Source organism: Ylistrum balloti, unplaced genomic scaffold, assembly GCF_031769215.1.
Source record: "Ylistrum balloti isolate Yb309-2 unplaced genomic scaffold, AGI_CSIRO_Ybal_v1 Utg369642, whole genome shotgun sequence".
Classification (NCBI taxonomy): domain Eukaryota; kingdom Metazoa; phylum Mollusca; class Bivalvia; order Pectinida; family Pectinidae; genus Ylistrum; species Ylistrum balloti.
In genome coordinates this window covers 139,912-153,713 of record NW_026781902.1, presented here as the reverse complement: position 1 = coordinate 153,713, position 13,802 = coordinate 139,912, and the positions used below count along the sequence as shown (strand labels likewise).

General features: G+C 38.2%; 2 protein-coding genes across 4 annotated transcripts in view; one reads left to right on the top strand and one right to left on the bottom strand.

Moving 5' to 3' along the window:
* Positions 1-13,802, bottom strand: part of LOC132554822 (protein Fe65 homolog) — a 139,223-nt gene that overhangs the window by 118,736 nt on the left and 6,685 nt on the right. For 2 of the 3 annotated variants that reach the window (XM_060219158.1, XM_060219141.1), the window contains exon 2: positions 1,947-2,065. The gene's annotated coding sequence lies outside the window, so the exon portion shown is untranslated. Of the gene's footprint in view, positions 1-1,942; positions 2,066-13,802 lie in introns of all 3 variants that reach the window. The other variant, XM_060219150.1, reaches the window with a different exon arrangement.
* LOC132554701 (uncharacterized) overlaps positions 6,391-13,802 on the top strand; it is a 31,288-nt gene continuing 23,876 nt past the window's right edge. Inside the window, exon 1 of the mRNA XM_060219015.1 lies at positions 6,391-6,441. Coding sequence (XP_060074998.1) covers positions 6,391-6,441 — 51 coding nt within the window. The remainder of the gene's footprint in view (positions 6,442-13,802) is intronic.

Sequence of the window (13,802 nt, the reverse complement as noted above, 5' to 3'; positions counted from 1 at the left end):
ATGTGTACCTTAATGTCACACTGAAACTGTGTACGCTGATGTCACACTGATACTGTGTACCTTTATGTCACACTGATACTGTGTACCCTGATGTCAAACTGATACTGTGTACCTTTATGTCACACTGATACTGTGTACCCTGATGTCAAACTGATACTGTGTACCTTGATGTCACACTGATACTGTGTACCTTGATGTCACACTGATACTGTGTACCTTGATGTCACACTGATACTGTGTACCTTGATGTCACACTGATACTGTGTACCTTGATGTCACACTGATACTGTGTACTGGTAAAAAACTTGGTACCAATATCTCCACTGGTGTACTGGTATCCTTGGTTTACATCACTATTTTTTATTCTTTCAGGAAGACCTTAACACATCCTGTCTATGTACATACAGGTGTATAGTGGTGACATCATCTTAACACATCCTGTCAACCTACATACAGGTGTAAAGTGGTGACATCACCTTAACACATCCTGTCTATGTACATACAGGTGTATAGTGGTGACATCACCTTAACACATCCTGTCTATGTACATACAGGTGTATAGTGGTGACATCATCTTAACACATCCTGTCAACCTACATACAGGTGTATAGTGGTGACATCACCTTAACACATCCTGTCAACCTACATACAGGTGTATACTGGTGACATCACCTTAACACACCCTGTCAACCTACATACAGGTGGAAACTAGTGACATCACCTAAACACATCTTGTCAACCTACATCTGTCAACATTCATATCTTTATAAACACACCTATAGTCTGTAGGTAGTGGTATCACCTTTACACTTCCTGTCAAAGTACAGATATCTGTCTAGGTATCACCTTTACACTTCCTGTCAAAGTACAGAAATATGTCTAGATATCATCTTTACACTTCCTGTCAAAGTTCAGATATCTGTCTAGGTATCACCTTTACACTTCCTGTCAAAGTACAGAAATCTGTCTAGATATCATCTTTACACTTCCTGTCAAAGTTCAGATATCTGTCTAGGTATCACCTTTACACTTCCTGTCAAAGTACAGATATCTGTCTAGATATCACCTTTACACTTCCTGTCAAAGTACAGGTATCTGTCTAGGTATCACCTTTACACTTCCTGTCAAAGTACAGATATCTGTCTAGGTATCACCTTTATACTTCTTGTCAAAGTACAGATATCTGTCTAGGTATCACCTTTACACTTCCTGTCAAAGTACAGATATCTGTCTAGGTATCACCTTTACACTTCCTGTCAAAGTACAGGTATCTGTCTAGGTATCACCTTTACACTTCCTGTCAAAGTACAGATATCTGTCTCTGTATCACCTTTACACTTCCTGTCAAAGTACAGGTATCTGTCTAGGTATCACCTTTACACTTCCTGTCAAAGTACAGATATCTGTCTAGGTATCACCTTTACACTTCCTGTCAAAGTACAGGTATCTGTCTAGGTATCGCCTTTACATTTCCTGTCAAAGTACAGATATCTGTCTAGGTATCACCTTTACACTTCCTGTCAAAGTACAGGTATCTGTCTAGGTATCACCTTTACACTTCCTGTCAAAGTACAGATACCAGTCTCTGTACCACCTTTACACTTCCTGTCAAAGTACAGGTATCTGTCTTGGTATCGCCTTTACATTTCCTGTCAAAGTACAGATTTCTGTCTAGGTATCACCTTTACATGTTCCTATGTATATGTCTACTGGTAATATTACCTTTAAATTTACACTTCCTCGCAAAGCATAGGTATCTGTCTCTGTATCACCTTTACCCTTCCTGTCAAAGTACAGATATCTGTCTAGGTACCACCTTTATACCTTGGTCTAGGTAACAGATGTAGCTTCAGTATCTGTGGTACAATTGGTCAATATTCTTTAACAAGAAAATTGTTAGGTATACATTTAAATTAGGGTAAAGGGCAATCATTATACTTACTTACAACAAGATTTATAATCCCAGATAATCCACACAAAAGTCTGTCTAAGATGGCTGGCGGTGACTGATGTCGTCTGTTGGTCAGTATAATCAACGAATCAATAGTTCACAGATCTTCCTTATCTGAAATCAAAATAACACCTTATTAGGTAGTGTAGATGTCAAATTGTTCAGACAACTCAAACAGACAATTCAGCAAAACCAAGACAAATTGATCAATTTAAAAGTCTGGTCCTAAAAACTGTTCATAGAACATCACCCTGTACACAACTAAGATATGGTGTTACCATGGCATACTGCAGTGTAGCATTGATACACAGAAAAGCTGCACAGTCACACACACTAACAATTGTACACCTGGGGCCTAATTTTGAAATAAAAATCATTTTCAAATCATGACCTTGGAGTCATTAAGCATGAACTTGTTGGTAGTTAAAGCTACATCAAGGACAAAGATTTGGTCAATACTCTTTTAATACAGTAATTTTGACATTGGGACCCTGAAACACAATACTGTCTGAGGTATTCTGAACCCTGAAAGACAATGCTCTCGGAGGTATTCTGAACCCTGAAACACAATACTGTCGGAGGTATTCTGAACCCTGAAACACATTACTGTCGGAGGTATTCTGAACCCTGAAAGACAATACTCTCGGAGGTATTCTGAACCCTGAAAGACAATACTCTCGGAGGTATTCTGAACCCTGAAAGACAATGCTGTCTGAGGTATTCTGAACCCTGAAACACAATGCTGTCTGAGGTATTCTGAACCCTGAAACAACACTGTCTGAGGTATTCTGAACGCTGAAACACAACACTGCCTGAGATATTCTGAACCCTGAAACACAACACTGTCTGAGGTAATCTGAACCCTGAAACACAATACTCTCCGAGGTATTCTGAACCCTGAAACACAACACTGTCAGAGGTATTCTGAACCCTGAAACACAACACTGTCTGAGGTATTCTGAACCCTGAAACACAACACTGTCTGAGGTATTCTGAACCCTGAAATACAACACTGTCTGAGGTATTCTGAACCCTGAAACACAACACTGGCTGAGGTATTCTGAACCCTGAAACACAACACTGTCTGAGGTATTCTGAACCCTGAAACACAACACTGGCTGAGGTATTCTGAACCCTGAAACACAACACTGTCTGAGGTATTCTGAACCCTGAAACACAACACTGTCTGAGGTATTCTGAACCCTGAAACACAACACTGTCTGAGGTATTCTGAACCCTGAAACACAACACTGTCAGGTATTCTGAACCCTGAAACACAATACTGTCTGAGGTATTCTGAACCCCGAAAAACAATACTGTCTGATGTATTCTGAACCCTGAAAGACAATACTGTCTGAGGTAATCTGAACCCTGAAATACAACACTGTCTGAGGTATTCTGAACCCTGAAATACAACACTGTCTGAGGTATTCTGAACCCTGAAACACAACACTGTCAGGTATTCTGAACCCTGAAACACAATACTGTCTGAGGTATTCTGAACCCTGAAACACAACACTGTCTGAGGTATTCTGAACCCTGAAACACAATACTGTCTGAGGTATTCTGAACCCTAAAACACAACACTGTCTGAGGTATTCTGAACCCTGAAACACAGAACTATCTGAGTTATTCTGAACCCTGAAACACAGAACTGTCTGAGTTATTCTGAACCCTGAAACACAATACTGTATGAGGCATTATTCTGAACTGTGAAACACAACACTGTCTGAGGTCTTGTGACAGGATACAAGTGGGATAATATGAAATATTCCCTTTTCAATAGTGAAGCTCTTTTGACCATGGTTAAGTACAAACCACAATTCACCATAATCCAGAAACCATTGCTAACCATGGTTCAACAAGGTCCTGATAAGTCTATAATAGCCCATGCCAGTATGATTACAGTTCAAAAGCATGCATGATTGAATCATTAAAACCAACTCTGACAATGGCTGGCTATGGTTCTCTATACCTCAGTAACTGAATTGTGTCACTGAAGAACACGTTTACTGGGCAGTAGTCTATGTCCAACCATTAAAGTAGATATAAAATAATTTCTACATCAATTTCTGATCAACTACACGGTAATTCTAAGTATGTAGTTTCATTAATTCACCTGTATTAATGATTAACCTCAAATGAAAGCATGAGATGTTACAGCTTAAGCAACGGATTGACAAGTTACTTTTTCCCATTTTTGCTCACACTTACCACAACATATTTAAAATCCCCCTAATCAGTTGATTTGATTGAGACAAATCTGTCCAAGTGAACTCCAGTAATAGATCAGAACTCATAATATAATATCAAAATTAATTTTCTATACAAAGTAACAGTGATTTTGACCTAAATTGACATTTTCAACTGAACAGCAATCTAGAAATAACAAGTGCAATCATTTAAGAAAGCAAGTGTAGCATTCCTATTCACCCTCTGAAGAAGATTTTTCACCCCAAAATTTTATCTTCTACCCTCTACATTTGTTTTCTGGATTCACAAAATGTTCATTTTTACCCCTAATTCTCAGCTATAGTCAGAACCCTGAGATGTGTGAAATTTTGACTTTGATTGGTAGAAGGGAACATAAATGAACGAGAGAAAATAAATTTCATATTTTTAGTAACAGTGACCTTTACCGATGACCTTTCTTATTAAAAGGTAATCCAAGCATGCTGAACTGATAGGGAAGAAGCATGTGAAGCTGGAGTTTATTTGGTTCAAAGGAACATGAATGTATTTAGCAGTTTTATATCTATATCATAATGACCACCTTGATTTTTGACCTATTTACCAAAAAAGCAATCACAAGCAAGCAATTCCAATAAGAAAGCAGTGTGTTAAGTTTGAGTCTGTTCAGTCTGTGGGAACCAAAGTTATTGTCTGGAAAAGGTGACCTTTCACTTGACATTTGACATTTTGACCCCGACAGCAACCCCAAGCAAGCACTCCTGACAAAGAGTTCTATGATATTTGAGCTTCGTTGGTCCAGTGAAGGAATTAACTCGTGTAATTGTTCAGAAATAGTAATGCAGACAGAAGGAATGACAGACAGCAGCATTATAACATCCCTTTCCAATCTCTGATTGGGAGGATAATATACCTGAACTTTAATTACAAAAGATATAGAGACAGTCGTTCTTCATTAATTACTGGTAATAGTCATCACTCCGGGAAATTCTTTTTTTATTACCTCGCATCATTGTTTTATTGATCTGCAGCCACAAATCTGATTAATCGACCATTTATTCCAACCTGTTCTGCATGCACCAGTACAGGACTCCATGGAAACATGATGTATTGATATATTACAGCAATGGATGACTTTACTTACTTCAAAAAATCTTCACTGGAACTCCAAGCTTTTATCATGTTCAATATATCTTGGTTATATAAAATGTGATCTTCAATGCAGCTCAATATAAGAGATGGTCCAACAGTCACTATTTTAATTACAATCCATTTCTACCAAGACCGAAGTGGTTTGCTAGAGGAGACAAACCTCATTTTGCTGTATCAGCATCGGAGATGCATACACATTATGTATAATTACAGTCCAACAAGACTCTTTGACATTCTAACACAAGATTTTGCTCTGCAGTGAAAACAACTACAATATCCCCAAGGTCACCCCTGATTTCCATTACATTGTCTACTATAAATCACTTTTATATTTCGCAAGGAATTTCTTTTTTAATTATCACATCAGAAGAGTCAGTCGCAAATTCAAATCCTTCACAATTATTTGTATGAAAATAATTTTGGATGGCCTCCATTTCGATTGGTTATCTATATCAGAGTCTCGCATAGTCAACACAGCTCATCATTTGCATATTGAAAGTCATTTCTAGATCAGCATATGTGAAATCACATATTCACAAATATGTCTGAAGAAGTAAGTATGTGAAACAAAGTATAAATTGATTTACAGTACATCTTGTAACATCACAAACACTTGCATTACAGTAAGCTAGCTACTATATAAAGGATGATGATAAACACAACATCCACGACTGATACATTAACATGATATGGAACTGAAATTACAATTCACATTCAGTCTTGTAACCTGGCATTTAATTTTTATAAAGTTTAGACTCAGTAATAATTTGACTTTTGAAGTATAAACCTGAACTGAAATTTCAAAACACATAATATTGAAATTTCAAAACACACAATATTGAAATTTCAAAACACATGATACTGAAATTTCAAAACACAAAATATTTCAGTGGATAAGCTACATGGAATATATACATTGACTACCTTAGACTGTTGCCATGACTATCACCTAGAGGTGAAACGATTCACCGCGGTTCACCTAAAAACCCCGGTTTTTCGTTGCTGTTCAGTGTTTTCAGTATGATCGGGTCATTTCGGATTCAGTTCGGTTTTTAGTATGACCCCAAAATCCAGTGTATAGTGTTACCGCTGGCAACATGGATACACATGTCGAACTCACTGATCCTCCGCAAAAACTGCAGTCAAAAGTATGGAAATACTTTGGTTTTCGGAATAACAATGGCCAAGACAAAAGCACATGTAGACTTTGCTTTGTCGATACTGCGTGTAAAGCAGGAAATTCCTCAAACATGGTGACACATTTGAAGCAAAAGCGAAACTTAAATCCGGGTGCGGAAGAACGAGTCTCTAAGCTCGAACGCATCAACGTCGCCTGTCTACCATACCTACGTTAGACAAATCTTTCAAGATGTTCACATGTCATAATGACTAAACTGAAAAAACCAAAACCAAAAGGCCAAAACCGAAAACCGAAAGGATTGTGTATTGTTGCAGCCCTACTATCACCTTTGGAACAACTTATAAAAGACCTTCATAATGGTGATATGTATATATATATTTGTATAGAGGGGTACCTTAACAGAAGGTCAATCAGAAATAAGTGTTATGACTCTGGACAAGCATTTTACCTCCTGACCTCTGACTTTGAGGTATGCACTGCTACAAACTGCTTCAGACAAAAAAACCATGTATCTACACTTGTGAGATAGGTTCTTTTAAATTCATTCTAATCACACAATGTACAAACTACATGGTTTAAAACGAAAGAAGACAATTGTACCAATTTTTGTAAAATTTTGTAGAATTGAACATCTGATGTGATGATACTGTCAGACAGATCAGCAATAGCAGGGATAAAGCTCGGTGTTGCTCTGAGGTCTAACAGTCACTGGGAGTCCAGATGTGTGTAAGGCAGACATACAAGGTATCCAGAAAGTCAGTACCCAGAATCCTTGAAATGGTACAGGAAGTGCAAAGCCTTTTCACAATGATATATGTGACTAATGTTTGAAAAATGTGTACAGCTAATTTGAAAACATGTCTGGTGTTTTTATTTTTCATTGTCAAAAAGGTCATACTGATAAATTGGTGCATATGTAGAAATGGAATTTCTGTTCCATTAACAGGTGTGTATATGTACCTGGTTGTATTGGTTTCCAATAATGTCTAAATATGTAGGACTTGCACATATAGCATTGGCAATGAACCAGACAGAATGAGGCCAACAGCACCATAACCAATAATATGAATCAACAGGGATTGTCTGAGTCATCATAAATTATTCACACTACCCTGCTGCTCAATGACAGTCACTCTGTAACACATCTAGCTGTACCTACACAACAGCTCATCCTAGTAGGAACTCTTCAGTTTTGAAGGTGTGTAAAATGGTCCTTTATATCTGATGACTCAGGTTGGTTAACATACTGGTCAAGCATGCAGAGCAAATGGCTCAACAGGAAACAACGCAAAAACAGCATCTAAGGACACAAAGCTTCTGCCATCTCATTTCAAAATTTGAACAATATCATAGATCTGTTTTATTGGTTATTTAAGACCCCTGGAGTGGACAACAATATTAGAATCCCATTGATTTCTATTGTGTGATTTGCCGATATTTAACTTAATTGACATTCATTGTCATATTTAAGATCAACAAAACTAGTATTGATTTTTGTTTCAGGACAAACATGTCAAATCCATTGGGGAATTATGAGGGTGCTACCACATTTACTAGTGAGGATGCTGCATTCTAGTAGAAAGTTACATTACACTGTATAATAGCATTTGACCAATGAGTAATTCTGTATCTGTATCAAACACACAAAATCTGTACAACTAGTATATCACATTAACCTATGAAATGACGACAGGTTTTCAAGGAAATAGATTGTATTCATACAAAAGTTTATATTAATATATATTGTATACTTGGAGACTTTGCTGGATATAAACAATTGTCTTCACTTTTCTTATTGATAAAGATAAAAACATAAAGAGCATCAAAATGTGATGTAAAAGATGAAACGGGATTTGATGTATTTCTGGGTGAATAACAACAATGGATGAGAATAAACAGTTCTATAAGTGAAGGTAAGATAATTATGAGATAAAGCTCTGTGCTGCTCTGAGGCCTAACAGTCACTGGGGGTCAAGATGTGTGTAAGGCAGACATCCAAGGTATTCAGAAAGTCAGTACCCTTGAAATGGTACAGGAAGTGCAAAGCCTTTTCACAATGACATACGTGACTAATGTTTGAAAAACGTGTACAACTTATTTGAAAACTTGAAAATAATTATATGACATGTTGGATGTTTTTTTGTGTTCAGAATCAATAATACAACCATCATTTAATGCTACATAAAGGGATGTAACAAAGATTTCAATCACCTTCACCTTCCTTATGGATAATACTAGACAGTGTTTATTTGTTTAATTGAAACCAACACGACTTAGTATTACAGATTTACCTCTATCTATTGCCAAATTAGGCATAAATAGGACAATATTCGCCTACTCCTATATATATATTTGTATATATACCAGTTGGACATATATTTCTCTTTTCCTATAACCACACTATGACAATATATTCACCTACTCCCATATGCACATACCACTAAGACAATGTATTTATCTATAACTACATATACATTGTACTATAAGGTCAATATTCACCTACATCCTTTTATATACCCCTTGGATAATATTCACCTACTCCTATATACACCAATAGGACAACATGTACACCTATTCCTATCACTAAATGCATCACTTTATAGGACAATATTCACCTTAACTGTGCTCCTATATATACTATGTAAATAAATATATTATGCATTTGCAAACACCTATTTCTATATACATTATTAAGCAAATATTCATTTTTGACTTACAAGCACTTATATGTAATTACGACAAAAGATTTCTACAAGTAGGGACAAACATCTAGTAAAAACCGTAATTAGAGGAAAGTGTTCAGCACAAACTAGATGTAAATGTTTTATGCATGAAAGACCTACAGTAAGACTCTACTTTCATGCATGTTATGCAAAATTAATCTTCCAACTGTCTGTGTTGTCTATGAAGACTGAATGGCCTAGCAATGTAATCTACGAGTCAAAGACAAGTGGAAAGTGCAAATCTGGTAATAGACTGAATAATGAGCCGAGACAATGGAAAAGATTGCATTTATACTGATTTCAGACATGTAAACAAACAACAGGTTTCAAAATAATTTGACCTTTGACTTTAAGGTGAAGGTCAAAGTGTCCTAAACACAAAACATGTGTAACATACCTTCTGGATCAGTAATGTAGATATTTGTCTTTAACTTTGGAAAAAAAACCATATGCATGCAGTCCTTAATTGTCATCTGACAATCAACGGACCACAGACAAAATGTGATTTGAATAACCCATCATTTGCTGATGAGGTATAACAAATCTTGAGAATTCAAATTCTGAAGATTCTTAGAAAGTATTAGAAATTCATAAATGGTAGGTGTTGTTCTTGCAAAAACCATTGTGTAATCATGTTACAAAATGGCTAACTTGGCTACCATGTCAAAGTTTTGGCGAGCTGAAATATAACAACATAGTATCCGTTTCTTTTCCTTACCAAGCTCACAATATTTTTCTCGATGGTATGAATGAAAGTAGTTCAGAAGATTTGTAAACAATGAGCAATGTTGGATTTTGGATCAAACTGAAAAATAAAATTTGGTCAGGACAATCTCAGTATGACTTCAGGCATGTTTAATATCGTTGTCACTTTCTTAAAATATTTTCGACCTTATATTTTGAAATCTATCTAAACATTTTTAGAAGAGAAGCATTTTGGGCAAAATTTTGTCTAACTTTCCCTTTTGGGGCACTGCCCCCAAGTCTAAAAGAGTCAAATCAACTTTCTGAATTCAAAATTAATGGCCCATCCCTTAATGATGTTTCAGACAAAATTTGAATACAATTCATTTAAGCATTAAAGAAGAAGCAAATTATTGTCTGACTTCCCCATTTGGAACTCAGCACTAAAGTCCCTAAGGAACAAATCAACTTTCTGAATTAAGAAATTAATTGCCCATCATTAATATCATTTCAAACAAAATTTGAAAGAAATTCTTTCAAGCATTAAGGAAGAGAAGCATTTTAAAGCAAAATATCTCTTACTTCCTCTTTTAGGGCCTGTCCACATGCAAAACATACAGAGTCAAATAAACTTTCTGAATTAAAGAATTGATTCCCAAATCAGTGCAGCCCTAGGCAGGAGAAGTATTTTAAACAAAAAGTTTACAGACGGCCCTTTGCAATAGACAGCACAAAATAGCAATTAAAAACATCATATTGAACTAAATAGAATATTCATCATGGTTTTAAAGTTACTGAATGGATATTCAGAATAATAACTCACTGAAAATTGTACACTTAATCTATATGATCTTTGACTTGAAGTTTAATGTCACAGACGTTTATTACCATAGTATTGCATAATCATGATACTGGCATCCCCTGCACCCCCACCTCTTCCTATAGCATGATACTGGCATCTCCTGCACACCCCTCTTCCTATAGCATGATACTGGCATCCCCTGCACCCCCACCTCTTCCTATAGCATGATACTGGCATCCCCTGCATCCCCAGCTCTTCCTATAGCATGATACTGGCATCCCCTGCACCCCCAACTCTTCCTATAGCATGATACTGGCATCCCCTGCACCCCCCCCACCTCTTTTGATCCCCTCCCCTTCACATGATATAGGTATCCCCTGGGCCCCTCCCTGTCATGACATAGGTATCCCCTGATCCCCTCCCCTTCACATGATATAGGTATCCCTTGATCCCCTCCCCTCCCTTCACATGATATAGGTATCCCCTGGGCCCCTCCCCTTCACATGATATAGGTATCCCTTGATCCCCTCCCCTCCCTTCACATGATATAGGTATCCCCTGGGCCCCTCCCCTTCACATGATATAGGTATCCATTGATCCCCTCCCCTCCCTTCACATGACATAGGTATCCCCTGATCCCCTCCCCTTCACATGATATAGGTATCCCCTGGGCCCCTCCCCTTCACATGATACAGGTATCTCCTGGGCCCCTCCCCTTCACATGATACAGGTATCTCCTGGGCCCCTCCCCTTCACATGACATAGGTATCCCCTGGGCCCCTCCCCTTCACATGATATAGGTATCCCTTGATCCCCTCTCCTCCCTTCACATGATACAGGTATCCCCTGGGCCCCTCCCCTTCACATGATACAGGTATCTCCTGGGCCCCTCCCCTTCACATGATACAGGTATCTCCTGGGCCCCTCCCCTTCACATGACATAGGTATCCCCTGATCCCCTCCCCTTCACATGATATAGGCACATGATATAGGTATCCCCTGGGCCCCTCCCCTTCACATGACATAGGTATCCCCTGGGCCCCTCCCCTTCACATGATATAGGTATCCCCTGGGCCCCTCCCCTTCACATGACATAGGTATCCCCTGGGCCCCTCCCCTTCACATGATACAGGTATCTCCTGGGCTCCTCCCCTTCACCTGACATAGGTATCCCCTGATCCCCTCCCCTTCACATGATACAGGTATCCCCTGGGCACCTCCCCTTCACATGACATAGGTATCCCCTGGGCCCCTCCCCTTCACATGATACAGGTATCTCCTGGGCCCCTCCCCTTCACATGATATAGGTATCCCTTGATCCCCTCCCCTTCACATGATATAGGTATCCCTTGATCCCCTCCCCTCCCTTCACATGACATAGGTATCCCCTTCCCCTTCACATGATATAGGTATCCCCCCTGATCCCCTCCCCTCCCCTTCACATGATATAGGTATCCCCTGATCCCCTCCCCTTCACATGATATAGGTATCACATGATATAGATCCCTGGGCCCTTGATCCCCTCCCCTCACTCACATGACATATCCCCTGATCCCCTCCCCTTCACATGATATAGGTATCCCTTGATCCCCTCTCCTCCCTTCACATGATACAGGTATCCCCTGGGCCCCTCCCCTTCACATGATATAGGTATCCCTTGATCCCCTCTCCTCCCTTCACATGATATAGGTATCCCTTGATCCCCTCCCCTCACTTCACATGACATAGGTATCCCCTGATCCCCTCCCCTTCACATGATATAGGTATCCCTTGATCCCCTCTCCTCCCTTCACATGATACAGGTATCCCCTGGGCCCCTCCCCTTCACATGATATAGGTATCCTGTTACCCCTAACCATTACATGAAAATTAAAAATCAATAGCAAAAATCACCTATTTATACTAATATAGAGAACATTTCCTGTAAATCTGTATGTACAACTGTACATTTTAACTGAAGAACTGCATTGTTACTAGCTAATATATCAATACTAGCTATAGACTATCACAAAATGAGATCTGTCAGCTATCCAAGCATGGCTAAATTATTGCTGAAACTGTCACTTAAAAAACGTAGCCTCTGAAAATTGGTGATAATTTGTATGTAGGAACTTTCCAATCAATACCAGCTGGTATTTTGCAAGGATGAAGTCAGGCCAATGTGCCAGAAAAACACAATCTTTGGAGAGCTAGTCTACCCAGACACTTAAAACAGCAAAATACAAGAGATTATGCAACAGTTTGAACAATTAGTCCAGATTTCATCTGTGTTCACATTTCCGTCGGCACAAATATAACAATTTCCTTAAATCTTAATCAATATTATCAGGCCATGCATTCATAATTATCAAATTTTCAAATGAGCAAATTAACACACAATAAAATAGCATATCAAGTAATTTTAGGGAATCACATGATTAGAATTCTTTATAAGGTAAAAAATATTTTCAAATTAAAAATAGCATGATTGTTGGCACTACGCTATGTACAGTGAAACACTATATTTTGTGGGACCTAGGTTATGACATTACATTTTCAAGATATCACCACATTCACTGAATGATATCAATGGATTTTTCTCTCTTTTATATTTAATTCTAGTGAAAAAATAATATAACAGTAAAAAAATACTGAACCTAAAACTTAATATCTCAATCAACATAAATGTAATAACATATTTTTGAATTATAAACTGAGGTTTTTTTCCCTTGCCAGTCGGGCGTGCAGCTTATATACCAGAGCAGCTTATATGTGAATGAAAAAAGGTCAGCAGAATGAAGAAAAGAACAAGAAGCATACCAGTACCACAGGTATTTGTGGACTCAATTTCTATAGCTCTTAAAAAACAACAAACCACACAACAGCCTTACGAAAAAATAAATGCCGGTAACTTCTCGACCAAATTATCTGGGTCACTGACTAGCCCCTCAGAGGAATCTCCTTTCTTTCTCAAAAACACGAAATATTCTCGCTACAGGCATACCTGTTGTTAATTCACAAATAATTTTTCTTCACAGCTAGACATGATATATGTTTGAATATGCACACATTTCTCAGAATTGGACTAGGCTATCTTCAAGACAGTCATGCAGTCTTGCATTAGGGGAAGTTGTCATACAGCGTTTCCAGCAAAAGGCCAAACAGAGCGTACAAGATGGT